General features: G+C 47.3%; 1 protein-coding gene across 5 annotated transcripts in view; it reads right to left on the bottom strand.

Moving 5' to 3' along the window:
* Positions 1-14,604, bottom strand: part of LOC144495865 (activin receptor type-1-like) — a 70,474-nt gene that overhangs the window by 19,591 nt on the left and 36,279 nt on the right. For all 5 annotated transcript variants that reach the window (XM_078216528.1, XM_078216530.1, XM_078216531.1 and 2 more), the window contains one exon: positions 162-373. In XM_078216528.1, the coding sequence (XP_078072654.1) occupies positions 162-373 (212 nt within the window). The remainder of the gene's footprint in view (positions 1-161; positions 374-14,604) is intronic.

The raw sequence follows: 14,604 nt of genomic DNA, 5'->3' as shown, positions 1-14,604 counted from the left end.
AAATGTTATAAAAACAAACTTTGTTCTATGCTTAGTTTAGTGAACTAATTATATACTTTTACACTTAACAGCATCCTCCTATGCAGCTGCAGCCTATACACTCCTCGCATTTAAACAATTTCCATTTGCTTCAAAGAATTTAAACACAAAAAATTGATTACCGCAAGCGTACTGTCTCCCACGTTGGAAGCTATAAGGCCATCAATTGCTCCATTCTCAGTGTCATGTGTATGTAACCGCTGCATCCTGTTCTGGTGAATTTTGCGGCAAATCAGAACAGCAACGACAGACAAAACAATCAGCACTATCACTGGACTAACTACAAAAATGATTAATGTCTCCACACTGTAGTCGATTGGCTCACCTTTTGGGGCTGAAACATAAAAAGAAACAAAATTAATGTAATAATCCACTTCATTCCGTCACAGCTTGCAGGCAGTTTTAATAGTTTTCTTAAAAGAAAGAAAATTTCAAAGAGCAGACGCGCATCTACATCAATATGAAAGAGAAGATAAGTTTTACGTTTCAATAGTGCTTTAGAGAAGTTCCTCGAGTGAAGTGTTAGAGCTAACTGCAATCAATATGTAGGAAAACAAAGAGCAAGGGTTAAGGAACTGGATCTTGACTAGGGTTCTGTATGGGCTGTTTCACAAATAGTTGCTTGGAATCCGGTCTACTTTTTAAAAATTCTTATGGGATGCGGACATCACTGGCAAAGGCAACATTTATTGCCCATCCTTAATTGCCCTTGAGCTGAGTGGCTTACTCAGCCATTTGAGGGGGCAGTTGTCAACCACATTGCTGTGGGTTTGGAGCCACATACAGGCTGATCTGCACCTCATCTCCATACAACTCCTTTTGATGCATGTTGCTTGATACAAATTTGCCAAAATGAAACCTCCGAATCAAACATGTTTCAAATAATTCTCCCATTTTCCCACAACATAATCCACATGAACTTGCTTCTGCTACTTCCCAAAGCATGGCCACATAGTTACCAAACTCTCTCAAATCTAAATTGTGCACATTGCCTCTTCTTAGCTGAAGCCTGCATCCACCAGTACGTGAGTTTGCTCATCTGTTATGTCTACAACATAATTAATCTGACCCCGTATCTCAGCTCAAAACTGAGTTTCTGACCCCATGTAATTTTCATCACAAAGATAGTGTACTTTGGCCTCTGTACCACTGCCTGTCATAACACCTACGTGAGCAAATCTGCTTCTGCAAATCCATGACCTCATCAGCTCTAGATGTAACAATTTGTTTGCTCTCCTGGATAACTTCCCATTCACCACCCTCTTTATATTTCAGCTCATCCAGAACTCCACTGCTCATAACCTACAGTTGTCCATTTAATTGACAAGTCTATCACTTATTAAAACAGAAACCAGAGGGATGCCCCTCTTCTTGTGAATACAGGTTCGTCCCATTCGAACAAAAGCTTGGCAATCTTGGCCTGGAATTAATGTACAGGTCAGCTTTCTAGCTGAAAGCTGACTGGAAAGGAAAGGAAAAATCAAGAATGAACATTCACAATTGTGTGGCACAATTTTGTTGTTGGAAAGCAAGCATTAGATAGTCTGGAATTACTGTACTGCTCAGCGATATTATGCAAAATTACTATTGCGATTTTACACTGACTTTTTAACTGTAGTAATCAGTTCTAACAATTGGAAGAATGCAGGTGAGGGCATGTGCAAAAGCCACAGTACCCAATTACTGAAGGATTCAGCATTCCAATTGCAATTTCTCAGAACTTTAAATTACAAACAGCTGGATTTCAGGTGCTCTCATGTTCGCCTTTCTGTTCTTAACCTGCCCGAGTGTTCCAGTGTAGTTCAACTCAAGCTCAAGGAATAGCACCTCATTTTTCAATTAGGCACTTTACAGCGTTCTGGGTTCAAGCAATGTCAAACCATGAACTCTGTGTCCCATTTTTTCCCATGTGCGAGTTTGAATCCAGTTTTTCATTATTTTGCTTTTGGAAAGGGTTGCTCATTATTCTACTATTCATGCTCATCCTGGGCAAATGTATTGTTTCTTTACTATAACTATTGTCCTTCATTTTGTTCCATGACATTATTACCCTATCCCAAATCTTTCATTTTATTCTTCCTCCCCGTTCTCCTTTCCAATGGTATAAAATTGATCATATTTCAACCTGCCTCAAGTTCTGAAGTCACATCAACTTTCCACAGATACTGCCAAACCTGCTGCATATTCCCAGCATTTTCAATTTTTTATAGCAAGACTATCTAATCACACATGTTCACTTAGAATTGATTAATAACTGCATATTACACAGCTGAGCAATCCCAGTTTATTTTATTTTGGATCCCACAAGCTTTCACTAAATTATTTGTAGGCTGACACACTAGGTGGATTTTCAGAGAGTGGAGGAGGCTCCAAAAATTTAAAAAAACAGCGGGTAGGACCTGGATTCGAAATACGCACCCCTATTTCTGACAGATCCCATTTTGTCAGTAGGGGAAAAGGGGCATGGCATAACTCCCACGTGAGGGTTCAGCAGGACTATATGAACTCAGCGCGGAGTTCAAACAGGCCACATCTTCATTGGAGTGAGGGCCTTATCCCACATTGTGGGAGTTATGGATCTTCAGAAAGGTTGCAAATGGTCTTGAAGGGTGAATAAGGCCTGAAGAACTGTCAAGTTATTTAAATGGCCAGCTCTTTAAACACTAAGGGCAGGATTTTATGGGCTCGCTCATCTGGTAACCATAAAATCCTGCCTGAGGTCAACGGACCTTCCCATGCTCCCTCTTTGATTGACTTGGTGGGCAAGACAGTAAAATTCCAGCCAGAATGTCCGAGTGTGTTGAAAATCAAATGTGTTCTAGAAGTTTCAATAGTTGCTTGTTGACATAACCCCGAGTGCTATTACTAAGATTATTAGTACTTGGCAACTTTCCAAATGAGATCCCATGGCCTATAGGAAAATGCCAAATTGGATCCAAAATAGTGACAGGAAATAAATGGTATAGTCAATGGATTTGTTTGCAAATGGAAAGCCATTTCTAGCGGCATTCCACAGGGCTTAGTGTTGGAGCCTTTGCTGTTTGTTGTATATATTAATTATTTGGATTTAAATGCGAGAGGGGTGAATGGGAAATCTGCCAAAAAATTGGCTGTGTATTTTACGGTGAAGAGAACAGCTATTATTTCTAGAATTATACAAATGGTTTGGATGCATGGGCAGAAAGCTGGCAAATGGAATTCAATCTGGAAAATGTGCAGTACTGCATTCGGGGAGGGCAAACAAAGCACAGGAATATAAATGGGGAGATACTCAAGAGAGATAGAAGTGGGAAATCTTGGAGTGCATGTCCACAGGTCCCTGAAGGTAGCAGGACACGTGGATAAAGTGGTTAAAAAGGCAAATGGAATGCTTTTCCCTTATTGGATGAAGTATTGAATACAAAAGCAAGAATGTAATGCTGGAATAAAACACTGGTCAGGCCAAAGCTGGAATTGTGTACACAGTTCTGGTCATCATATTACAGGAAGGACATAATTGCTCTGGAGAGAGTGCAGAAAGGAGATTTACAAGAATGTTGCCTGGGCTTGAAAACTGCAGCTATGAGGAAAGATTTTCACTGCCTAAGTTGGTGGTTGAGGCGGAAACACAACTGTTAAAAGGTACTTGGATTTGCTGCAGCTGTAATGCTTTAAGCTGCAAGGCAACAGACCAGGTGCTGGAAGTGGGATTAAAATAAGCAGCTGGTTCCTTTTATTTTCTTTTTTGGCTGGTGCAGACACAATGGGCTGAATTCTGAGCCAGAACTTTTCTATGGTTCCAAGTCTCACAAAGCAGAATGTCATCTTTCTTATCACCTCCACCTAATTCTCAGCTAGTTTCTGTTCTCTCATGGGATACAAGTGTTGCTAGTAAGGCTGCATCTGTTGCAGGTAATTGCCTTTGCGAAGATGGTGGTGAAGCAACTTCATTAACTGCTGCAGTCCAGGTGTTCAAAGTCCATCCATAGTACTGTTAAGAGGAGACTTCAGGATTTTGACCCAGTGACAACGAGGGAGCCTCGATATCGTGTGGCTTGGAGGGGGATTTTCAGGTGATGGTATTCCAATAATATGCCTGTTGCCCTTGCATTTCTAGGCAGTAAAGGCCACGGGTTTGGAAATTGCTGTTGAAGGAGGCTTAGCGAATTTCTGCAGTGCACCTTGTAGATAGTATACACTGCTGCTATTGTGCACCAATGATGGAGAGAATGAATGTTTAGAGATGTAGATGAATGCTGATCAAGCAGGATGCTTTGTATTAGATGGTGTTAAGCTTCTTGAACGGTGCTGGAGCTGCACTCATTCAGGCAAATGGAGTGTATTCCATCGTACTCCTGACTTGTGCTTTGTAGATGGTGAACAGGATGAGTCACTCACTGCAGAATTCCCAGCATCTGTCCTGCTCTTGTAGTCAAAGTATTTATATGGCTGGTCCAATTATGTTTTTGGTGAATGGTGTTATAATCCGGGACCGGCTCTTGTTCAATCCAATTAGGGTCCAATAACTATTTGGTTAAAGTGAACAAAGAGAATAAAGCCTCAAGTGGTCAGGTGCCCCATGACCTCAGATTATCACAGGAATATTGGCATTTTTTCATGAGCATGGATAAAAACTCTAAAATGTGGAAGCCGGACTCTGCAAAAAGTTCAAATACAGCGACAGGGACCTGTGGATAGGGTGTAGTAAATCCTCGGAAGCGCATGTCAGAAGTAGATAGCTAGTGTAAGATTTGAGACTGCTTACTTAGAGATTTAGGAACGTTTACTGAAGAGTCCTGGGAATAGATTGATAGTGTTTAATTAAAGTACAATAGAAGAGCCTGATAAATATTGTTTTTCCTTGATAAAATGTTCAATAAGGTTACGTTGGACCATCACCTGACTCCCGTCTCCTTTATCTATCTCACTGCGTAACGCACTCGAGTCAAAAAGGGTTACTGCAAACTGGTCAAGATTAGTCAGGGTACATTTACCCACCTTTCACTTTACAACATTCAAATTTCCACAGCTTTTGAACGAAAAGAAACTTTACAAGGTCAGAAATATAAAACTATTTACAATATCGATCCTGTACTCTAACATGGAGGGCCAAGACGAGGCACATATGAATTAACAGACAAACTGTGGTTGAATACATCACACTGCACAATAAATGGCAGATGCAATCCTGATAGATTTATAGATTTCTCAACAGCCCATCCAGATGTCAGTAAATACCAAGTCAATCTTGTTGAAACTCTGTCTCTCTCATGAGGAGTTCTAGTCTTAACCTTCAAAGATCCAGTCCAAAGATGTGCGGGTTAGGTTGATTGGCCATGCTAAAAATTGCCCCTTAGGGTCCTGAGATGCGTAGGTTAGAGGGATATGGGGGTAGGGCCTGGGTGGGATTGTGGTCGGTGCAGACTCGATGGGCCGAATGGCCTCTTTCTGCACTGTAGGGTTTCTATGATTCTATCTAGATTTGGAATTTTCTCCACAAGTTGCTCCAGCTTGGATGGCAGCCCACTTCATAGGCTTTCAATCTAATCTCCTGAGACTCTGTTCCCTGGATTCCTGTTCCAATGGGTTACCTTTGCCCCAGTGTGGCCTGTAGCAGAGTCATCAACCTTCTCCTGAGCCTTCTCCTGCCAACCGCAGCCCTTTTTGTGCTTGTAACCTTTCACCCTGCTCCTCTTTCTTCTTAACAGGAGTTTCTCCTTGGTCCTTCCTTGAGACTCTTTCAGATTATGGTGTCTCAGCCCTGGTTACATAACCGTGATTTTCCTTATTCACAAAAATCATAAGAACTAGGAAGAGTAGGCAGTTTAGTCCCTCGAGCCTGCTCCACCATTTAATATGATCATTGATCTCATCTTGACCTCAACTCCACTTTCCTGCCCGTTCTCCATGACCCTTCAAACCCATACTAATTAAAGCTCTGTCCACCTCTTCCTTAAATTTACTCAAAAGTCCCAGCATGCACCACACTTTGGGGTAGTGAATTCCACAGACTCACGGCCCTTTGAGAGAAGAAACTTCTCCTCATCCGTTTTAAATCTGCCACCTCTTATCCTAAAACTATACCTCTAGTTCTAGATTGCCTACAAGAGGAAACATCCTCTACTTTGTCAATCCCCCTCATCATCTTTTACACCTCAATTAGATGTCACATTCTTCTAGAATCCAGGGAGTATAGGCCTAAACTGCCTGATCTTTCTCTCAAGACAAATCTCTCATCTCTGGAATCAATCTAGTGAACCTTCTCTGAACTGCCTTCAATACAACTACATCCCTCCTCAAGCAGGGATTCAAAACTACACAATCTACTAAGTACAGTCGTACAAAAGCCTTGTAGCATCTTCTGTATTCTATTCCTTCAGCAATAAATGTCAAGATTCCATTTGCCTTCCTTATTACCTGCTGTACCTTATTGTGCAGGCACAATGGGTCAGTGCTTAGCCTGAAGAATTACAAAAATGCCGGACTGCGCATGCACCACCGCTCCTGACCCGCATGTACACGGAACGCCCGAGGCTGCTGGGACTTGTTTCTGTTATGTTTCATGAACAGGTAAATTGGATCTCATAACAACAACCCCCTTGGCAGAAAGAGAGCCTCACCATGATGAAGGTTTCTTCATAATGGCATTACAATTTCTTTACAATTATTCATCATAAACTTGTAACAAATATCTCATCATAAACTGTACAGATAAACTTTGTTTTGTTTCGAATTACATACGTTATGCTATAATGGCACAAAGGCTTAACCAAAACAAAAGTTAGTACATTTAACAAGAACGATTGACAGGATTTATCAGAACTATAACACAGAACCTGCCTTTTCGCTTACACCCTTTCTTTAATCTCAACAGCAAAAATTATATGTATTTCCCCTGTAATCTTTTTATGGCTGATCAAAAGTACTGAGGATGCGATAAAGTTTTCTTCAGAAACACCTTCACCACAGCCAACTTGTATTTCTATTCTGTACCATGGATTTTTCAACCTATCTGGTGCAACTGCAAACTAATACTATAGTAGTCTTCCTCTCCATGTATGGATGCACATTAGTCACGCTATATGATACAAATGAATTTTGCACAGGTTTCCAATAGAGAAAAGCAACGTGTTTTTTCTCATTCTTCTCCCCTATTGATGGAAACAGGCCTTCAGTGGGTCCAGCTTTGCTGAGGAAAGCATGAATGTCCGATTCACAACTGCCTTCCAAGCTATATTCTTTGCCTGACTTCTTCCAGATTTTGTTATTTCATTGTTTTGATCCAACCAGGTGAATAAATCTACATCGGAGGACGTTTCTTCAATAAGTCGTTTTCTATTTTATTCAAGAGATGCGCCACAGCACCTTGCACATGTTCATATCTTTCTTGCAGATGCTTGAAAAATTGAACTTATCACTTTTTTTACAATTTCTTCCAAACATTTGTGTACTCTTATTTTCCAATTTTGTTCCTATTTTATTAATCTTTTCATTCAGCTCAGCAACTGCTCTGGTGACTTCGGTTAACTTTGTTTCAGTCAACTGCGGAACCCTTATACAAGTTTAACAACTTCCCAGGGGCATCCTCCTGTTCATTTCGGAATCTTTCCTCCATGGTTGATCCTTAATCTGCTTTTTCAAATTTGTTCTTATCTGGTTCTGCTCTTCTATACCGTACAGCTGTTCTTTTCTGTTCTTCAGATTGCATTGAAGTTCAAGAATTTCATTGCTCTTTTCACAATGAATGTTCATCGGTTTTGGTTTTTAATTCCACATTCAACCACCTTCCAAATTCCTGGGAAAGGCCCAGAGAACAACTGGAAGGTCTCTTCCAAAGGTTATAGTCAGCTGACCTAGTGGTGAATCTTGGAAAAAGCAAGTTTATAAAGGCTCAGCTGGCCTACTTAGGGCTTGGTGGGGCAAAGACAGCCCAGAGCTGTGAAGGTACAGACAGTAACAAACTTTCATATCCCCACAACAAAACAGGAAGAATTTCCTACCACAGGTTTGTCGTTAACTTCAGTATTTGCGTTGGCCCACCAACAGACCTATTACAGAAAAGTATGAAGGTGGTGTAAACAAAGAAATCCCATACAGCTTTAGAGGCTGAAAGTCACGCTATCAAACATTCCAGTATTACCAGCTCCAGAGTACAATGAAGCATTTGAAGTAGCCATCAATGCCAACAACCTCATGGTAGGGGCTGTCTTCCTCCAAGAGGATGAAGCAGGTATACCAGCATAATTCCCAGCTTGGGTCACTGTCTGTGTGGAGTTTGCACATTCTCCCCGTGTCTGTGTGGGTTTCCTCCAGGTGCTCCGGTTTCCTCCCACAGTCCAGAGATGTGTGGGTTAGGTGGATTGGCCATGCTAAATTGCCCCTTAGTGTCAGGGGAATAGCTAGGGTAAATGCATGAGGTTATGGGGATAGGGCCTGGGTGGTATTGTGGTCGGTGCAGACTCAATGGGCCGAATGGGTCTGCACCGTAGGATTCTATGATTCTATGTTCAGCTTTCAGGATTTTGTGGGCAAGCCTCAACATTTCCCCTTGGAATCTCAACATCCCACTACCCGCTCTTCATCTGCATGTCTATAAGGAGGTCTCCACTTCCTCATCAGTACCTTATTTTAAAAAATAATAGCACTCTGATTCACTTTGCTTCAACTTGGGTTTGGGCAGTCTGTGCTAGCTTTTTAAACACTGCATCAGATTGCTGAGCCACAACCAAGGAACACATACTCATTCCACCCTTAGGTTCTCCTAAATTTCCAAAAACATTTTGGATCACCTGACGGCAGGGTCATCTGCCAAACAATGCCTGTTTGGCCTCCTCTGATGGGCTTATTTGGCCATAGACTGGGTTACTACGCAGTCATGAAAAATGTCAGGGACTTTCTCCTACAGCTGCTCTGTCTCCCTAACTTCATCCGTCTTGTCTTCTCCAACACTACTAGGGATGCTGCCATCTTGGATCCCACCAGGTCATTGCTGAGGTCAGCCCTGTCTACAGGTAACAAGGCACAGTTCCCATGGTCACAGGTCCAAATATAAAGCTGCATGCCAGTTGCACCCTTTATAAATGTATGGACATATACTCTTCCTTGGACATCCTTTACAAGCACTTTGGCCTGCATTCTGAGGGAAAGGTCACGTTGCCCCTCCGAAATATAGTTTGTCCCAATAAGGACAGCATGATGGCCCAGTGGTTAACACTGCTGCCTCACAGCGCCAGGGACCTGGAACAACTAGAAGCTGGGTTCAGGGGGAGGGGGAGGGGGGGGAGGGGGGAGAGAGGGGGGGGGGGGGGGAGAGAGGGGCAGGGGGGAGGAGGCGAGGGGGGAGGAGGGCGAGGGGGGAGGAGGGCGAGGGGGGAGGAGGGCGAGGGGGGAGGAGGGCGAGGGGGGAGGAGGGCGAGGGGGGAGGAGGGCGAGGGGGGAGGAGGGCGAGGGGGGAGGAGGGCGAGGGGGGAGGAGGGCGAGGGGGGAGGAGGGCGAGGGGGGAGGAGGGCGAGGGGGGAGGAGGGCGAGGGGGGAGGAGGGCGAGGGGGGAGGAGGGCGAGGGGGGAGGAGGGCGAGGGGGGAGGAGGGCGAGGGGGGAGGAGGGCGAGGGGGGAGGAGGGCGAGGGGGGAGGAGGGCGAGGGGGGAGGAGGGCGAGGGGGGAGGAGGGCGAGGGGGGAGGAGGGCGAGGGGGAGGAGGGCGAGGGGGGAGGAGGGCGAGGGGGGAGGAGGGCGAGGGGGGAGGAGGGCGAGGGGGGAGGAGGGCGAGGGGGGAGGAGGGCGAGGGGGGAGGAGGGCGAGGGGGGAGGAGGGCGAGGGGGGAGGAGGGCGAGGGGGAGGAGGGCGAGGGGGGAGGAGGGCGAGGGGGGGGGAGGGCGAGGGGGGGGGAGGGCGAGGGGGGAGGAGGGCGAGGGGGAGGAGGGCGAGGGGGGAGGAGGGCGAGGGGGGAGGAGGGCGAGGGGGGAGGAGGGCGAGGGGGGAGGAGGGCGAGGGGGGAGGAGGGCGAGGGGGGAGGAGGGCGAGGGGGGAGGAGGGCGAGGGGGGAGGAGGGCGAGGGGGGAGGAGGGCGAGGGGGGAGGAGGGCGAGGGGGGAGGAGGGCGAGGGGGGAGGAGGGCGAGGGGGGAGGAGGGCGAGGGGGGAGGAGGGCGAGGGGGGAGGAGGGCGAGGGGGGAGGAGGGCGAGGGGGGAGGAGGGCGAGGGGGGAGGAGGGCGAGGGGGGAGGAGGGCGAGGGGGGAGGAGGGCGAGGGGGGAGGAGGGCGAGGGGGGAGGAGGGCGAGGGGGGAGGAGGGCGAGGGGGGAGGAGGGCGAGGGGGGAGGAGGGCGAGGGGGGAGGAGGGCGAGGGGGGAGGAGGGCGAGGGGGGAGGAGGGCGAGGGGGGAGGAGGGCGAGGGGGGAGGAGGGCGAGGGGGGAGGAGGGCGAGGGGGGAGGAGGGCGAGGGGGGAGGAGGGCGAGGGGGGAGGAGGGCGAGGGGGGAGGAGGGCGAGGGGGGAGGAGGGCGAGGGGGGAGGAGGGCGAGGGGGGAGGAGGGCGAGGGGGGAGGAGGGCGAGGGGGGAGGAGGGCGAGGGGGGAGGAGGGCGAGGGGGGAGGAGGGCGAGGGGGGAGGAGGGCGAGGGGGAGGAGGGCGAGGGGGGAGGAGGGCGAGGGGGGAGGAGGGCGAGGGGGGAGGAGGGCGAGGGGGGAGGAGGGCGAGGGGGAGGAGGGCGAGGGGGGAGGAGGGCGAGGGGGGAGGAGGGCGAGGGGGGAGGAGGGCGAGGGGGGAGGAGGGCGAGGGGGGAGGAGGGCGAGGGGGGAGGAGGGCGAGGGGGGAGGAGGGCGAGGGGGGAGGAGGGCGAGGGGGGAGGAGGGCGAGGGGGGAGGAGGGCGAGGGGGGAGGAGGGCGAGGGGGGAGGAGGGCGAGGGGGGAGGAGGGCGAGGGGGGCGAGGGGGGAGGAGGGCGAGGGGGGAGGAGGGCGAGGGGGGAGGAGGGCGAGGGGGGAGGAGGGCGAGGGGGGAGGAGGGCGAGGGGGGAGGAGGGCGAGGGGGGAGGAGGGCGAGGGGGGAGGAGGGCGAGGGGGGAGGAGGGCGAGGGGGGAGGAGGGCGAGGGGGGAGGAGGGCGAGGGGGGAGGAGGGCGAGGGGGGAGGAGGGCGAGGGGGGAGGAGGGCGAGGGGGGAGGAGGGAGGGGAGTGGGAGGGAGGGGAGTGGGGGGGAGGGGGAGGCGAAGGGGGAGGGGGAGGCGAAGAGGGAGGGGGTGGTTAGCAAGGTAAATACGTGGAGTTATGGGGATAGAGCCTAGGTGGGATTGTTGTTGGTGCACGTTTGATGGGCCGAACGGCCTCCTTCTGCACTGTAGAAATTCTATGATTCTATAATATCCCTCAGAATGACTAGGGGCTTCCGTGCCTTGCTCTGGGAAAATGGGACACCTTACCCTTTCACCCAAAATCTTTAACTCTGAGGGACTTTATGAAACTCACCTGCACTGACAAGGGTATGAGAACAGGGCCTTGCTGCTGCGGTCAGAGCCATAGCCTACTGTGCTATGCTCTGTGCCTGATTCTCTGTATTAATGTAGAGTCTATATGCCTCAATAAATCCTATGGGCTTTCTCCTCAACTTCTAGCAATAAGCACAAAGGTTTCCTGCCTCATGACACCAGAAACATGGGATTCTGGGCTTTATTCCTTTTCTCAGAACTCTCCTTTCTGGCCTGAGAAGGGGTCCCTGAGTTTCTCAGCCATGGGTTCTCAGCTCCCTATCACTCTCCCAATTGCTACACTTTTCAGCTTGTTCGGATGATTAGGGAAAGATTTCCTTCATGATGAGAGCTTGTGGACAATCTCAATCATTAGCCAGGATCAGTGCCTGCCTGGCTGGCCCTTTTCACTCCTTCGCGTCCTATCTGACCCCTTTACTTCTCTTGGCCAGGCTTCAACCTTTTTAAATTCAAGTAGCTTCTCCCTCGCCATTTCAACCCTTTGGGTTCTATTGCCCCTTGTAGGGCCCCGGAACCCCTCTCGGTCCTGAGTCTCTGTACATCCCTGCTGGCTTTGTCAGCCTCTTCAGGCTCTGGGACATCTTGGACTTTACGGGGTCTTACCCTCCAGCCTGTCTCAATTGCCTCTACCTCCCTATGCACAGCATGCAGTCTTATCTCCCTTTCGTGCTGTCTTCTTTGGAAAGCTTTTTCTCTCTCCCTTTTTCCTCTCTCTTCCTACTTTTCTTTCTCCTCACCTCCCCAACTCACATTCCTTCATCCCCCTCTCTTTCCACTTTCTTTCTTCTCTCTCCTTTGCTCGAAACTTTAGCTCGAGCTGATTTTATTCTAGTTGCAATTTCACTAAAGCTAGTCCGTCTGTTGCAATTTTCCAGAATCAGAAGTGTTTTAAAATATCATGTTTTCTGGATTTTGGATCCTTAGCCACACTTTTCAACTCAAGGAACAGAATCTTTAAATTATTGAAAGTAACCTCCACCTGTTCTAGAAGGGTACTGGCTTTAAATATGGACATTCTAGCACTTCAGTATTGTAAATCCAAGAAACATAGCAGTTTGTTGGTTTTTAATTGCTTGAAGGGAACAACAAGGGGTGGCACAGTAGCACAGTGGTTAGCACTGCTGCTTCACAGCTCCAGGGACCTGGGTTCAATTCCCGGTTTGGGTCACTGCCTGTGCGGAGTTTGCACATTCTCCCTGTGTCTGCGTGGATTTTCTCTGGGTGCTCCGGTTTCCTCCCACAGTCCAAAGATGTGCAGGTTAGGTTGATTAAGGGGCAATTTTTAGCACAGCCAGAGTCCTGAGATGCATAGGTTAGAGGGATTAGCGGGTAAATATGTAGGGATATGGGGGTAGGGCCTGGGTGGGATTGTGGTCGGTGCAGACTCGATGGGCCGAATGGCCTCCTTCTGCACTGTCGGGTTTCTATGATTTCTATGAACTTACTTAGCCCATCCAATTCTCTCATCAGTGGGATCAATCTCGGGTTCAAGTCTCCAAATTTGTGTCACAACCACAGGAGGGGAAGGAGTGAAATGACTCCACCATTCTGCCTCCCCACGTCTGACTACAACAGGCTTTTTTTTTAATTGAGGGGATATGCTTTGTCGATACGGCAGGAGTCCCACTATTTACGCTGGCAGATTGTAAAGAATTAGGTGAGTTTTGGTAAGTTAAACACAGAACAAGTTTACTGAAACCAATTCCCAAATTAACACAAACCAGGTAAATCACAACTACCATTCATACAGCACACACATTCGTCTGGGCAATGCGCACATGCACACACAAGTACAGATGGCAGAACAAAAGGATGGGCTGAAGAGTTTTCTTTAAACAGTTCATGAAGACAATAAAACAAAGGACTATATGGTTAGCTGTTCCGTGACTGGTCTTGATGCATTAATTCCACCTTGCAGACGTTTTGTGCAGTTGCCTTCCTCGGTGTAGTTCCATGCAAATTTCTACATTTTGTCCCCAAAAGAACTCAGCATGCAGTAGGATTCTCTTCTGAAGCTTGTTACTTCGCAAATCTGGGCATAATACTTCCGAGACACAGACAGACAGGGAGGGCAAAATGCTTCAGCCACCTGTTTCAATACAGCATTCTTGGTCTCGCTCCCGTTTGCTAAAAAAGATAGTTCCCTGCTGGCTGCATGTTCCAGAGAAATATTAGTCCATGCCTGCTGCAGTCATTGCTTTAGAACAGAGAATTGCATTGTCTCATCTCAGAAACATTTGCAAAGTTGGATCAGAGAAGAGATGATTGAGTGTATTTTTTTTATTTCATCTAATGGAATGCAAGTTATATATTGTAATCGTCTCCATTATCGTTAAATGGTTTCAATTTTTCTTTTGGAAATCCAGCCAGAAAGAGAAAAAATAGAAATTGTATCTTTAATTAAAAAAAACATCCTCGTTACATCACCTTTTCAATTCTGTCTTCAATGGATTTAGACACCATGCAAAGACTCTTCATTATATCAAAGCTCAGAATGGGTCCCAACTTTTGAACTACTGGACTCTCTCTCACCCATAACCCAAGTTTTCCTTTTGCCCGTTCATGCTTCGAGTTCTCGCTTTCTTTATCTCTTTCCTCCCTTGCTGACATCTCTCTGGAGTTCAAACTTTTCCATTCCTCTTCCCTTTTCCAGTTCAAGCTTTTATATTTCTCTGTTTTCCCTCTTTTTATCTCAAGCTGTTTCATCTACAGCTGAATTCTTGTTAAATCTGTATCAAGTTTTTCTTCTAATTCCAAATGCTCTGCTTTCTTAACCTCTTCTTCAATTTTTCTGCTATTGTGATTTATCTAGCCTTGGCTAATTGCTGCAAATCACTCAGATAAATCTTCCCTCTCCAGAAAAGCCACAGCAATTGACAAAGCCATTCTGTGTAATAAAGTTGACCATGGAAATCTATTTCCTCAGCAATTAATCCACAACATGTTGATTTGAAAGCCTGAATGAACACCCACATGCTAAGACAATAAAGCCACAAAATTCCACAGCATTCAAATAAACAAAAATCAAGTTTACTATACAAGGTTAGAAAGAGAAAACCCATTTACAATATCTATTGTATACTCAATACATGAGATTTAAAAGGCAAAC

This window comes from Mustelus asterias, chromosome 7 (assembly GCF_964213995.1).
Source record: "Mustelus asterias chromosome 7, sMusAst1.hap1.1, whole genome shotgun sequence".
Classification (NCBI taxonomy): Eukaryota; Metazoa; Chordata; class Chondrichthyes; order Carcharhiniformes; family Triakidae; genus Mustelus; species Mustelus asterias.
Note: the sequence above shows the minus strand (reverse complement) of the source record. Positions and strands in the feature narration are given on the sequence as shown.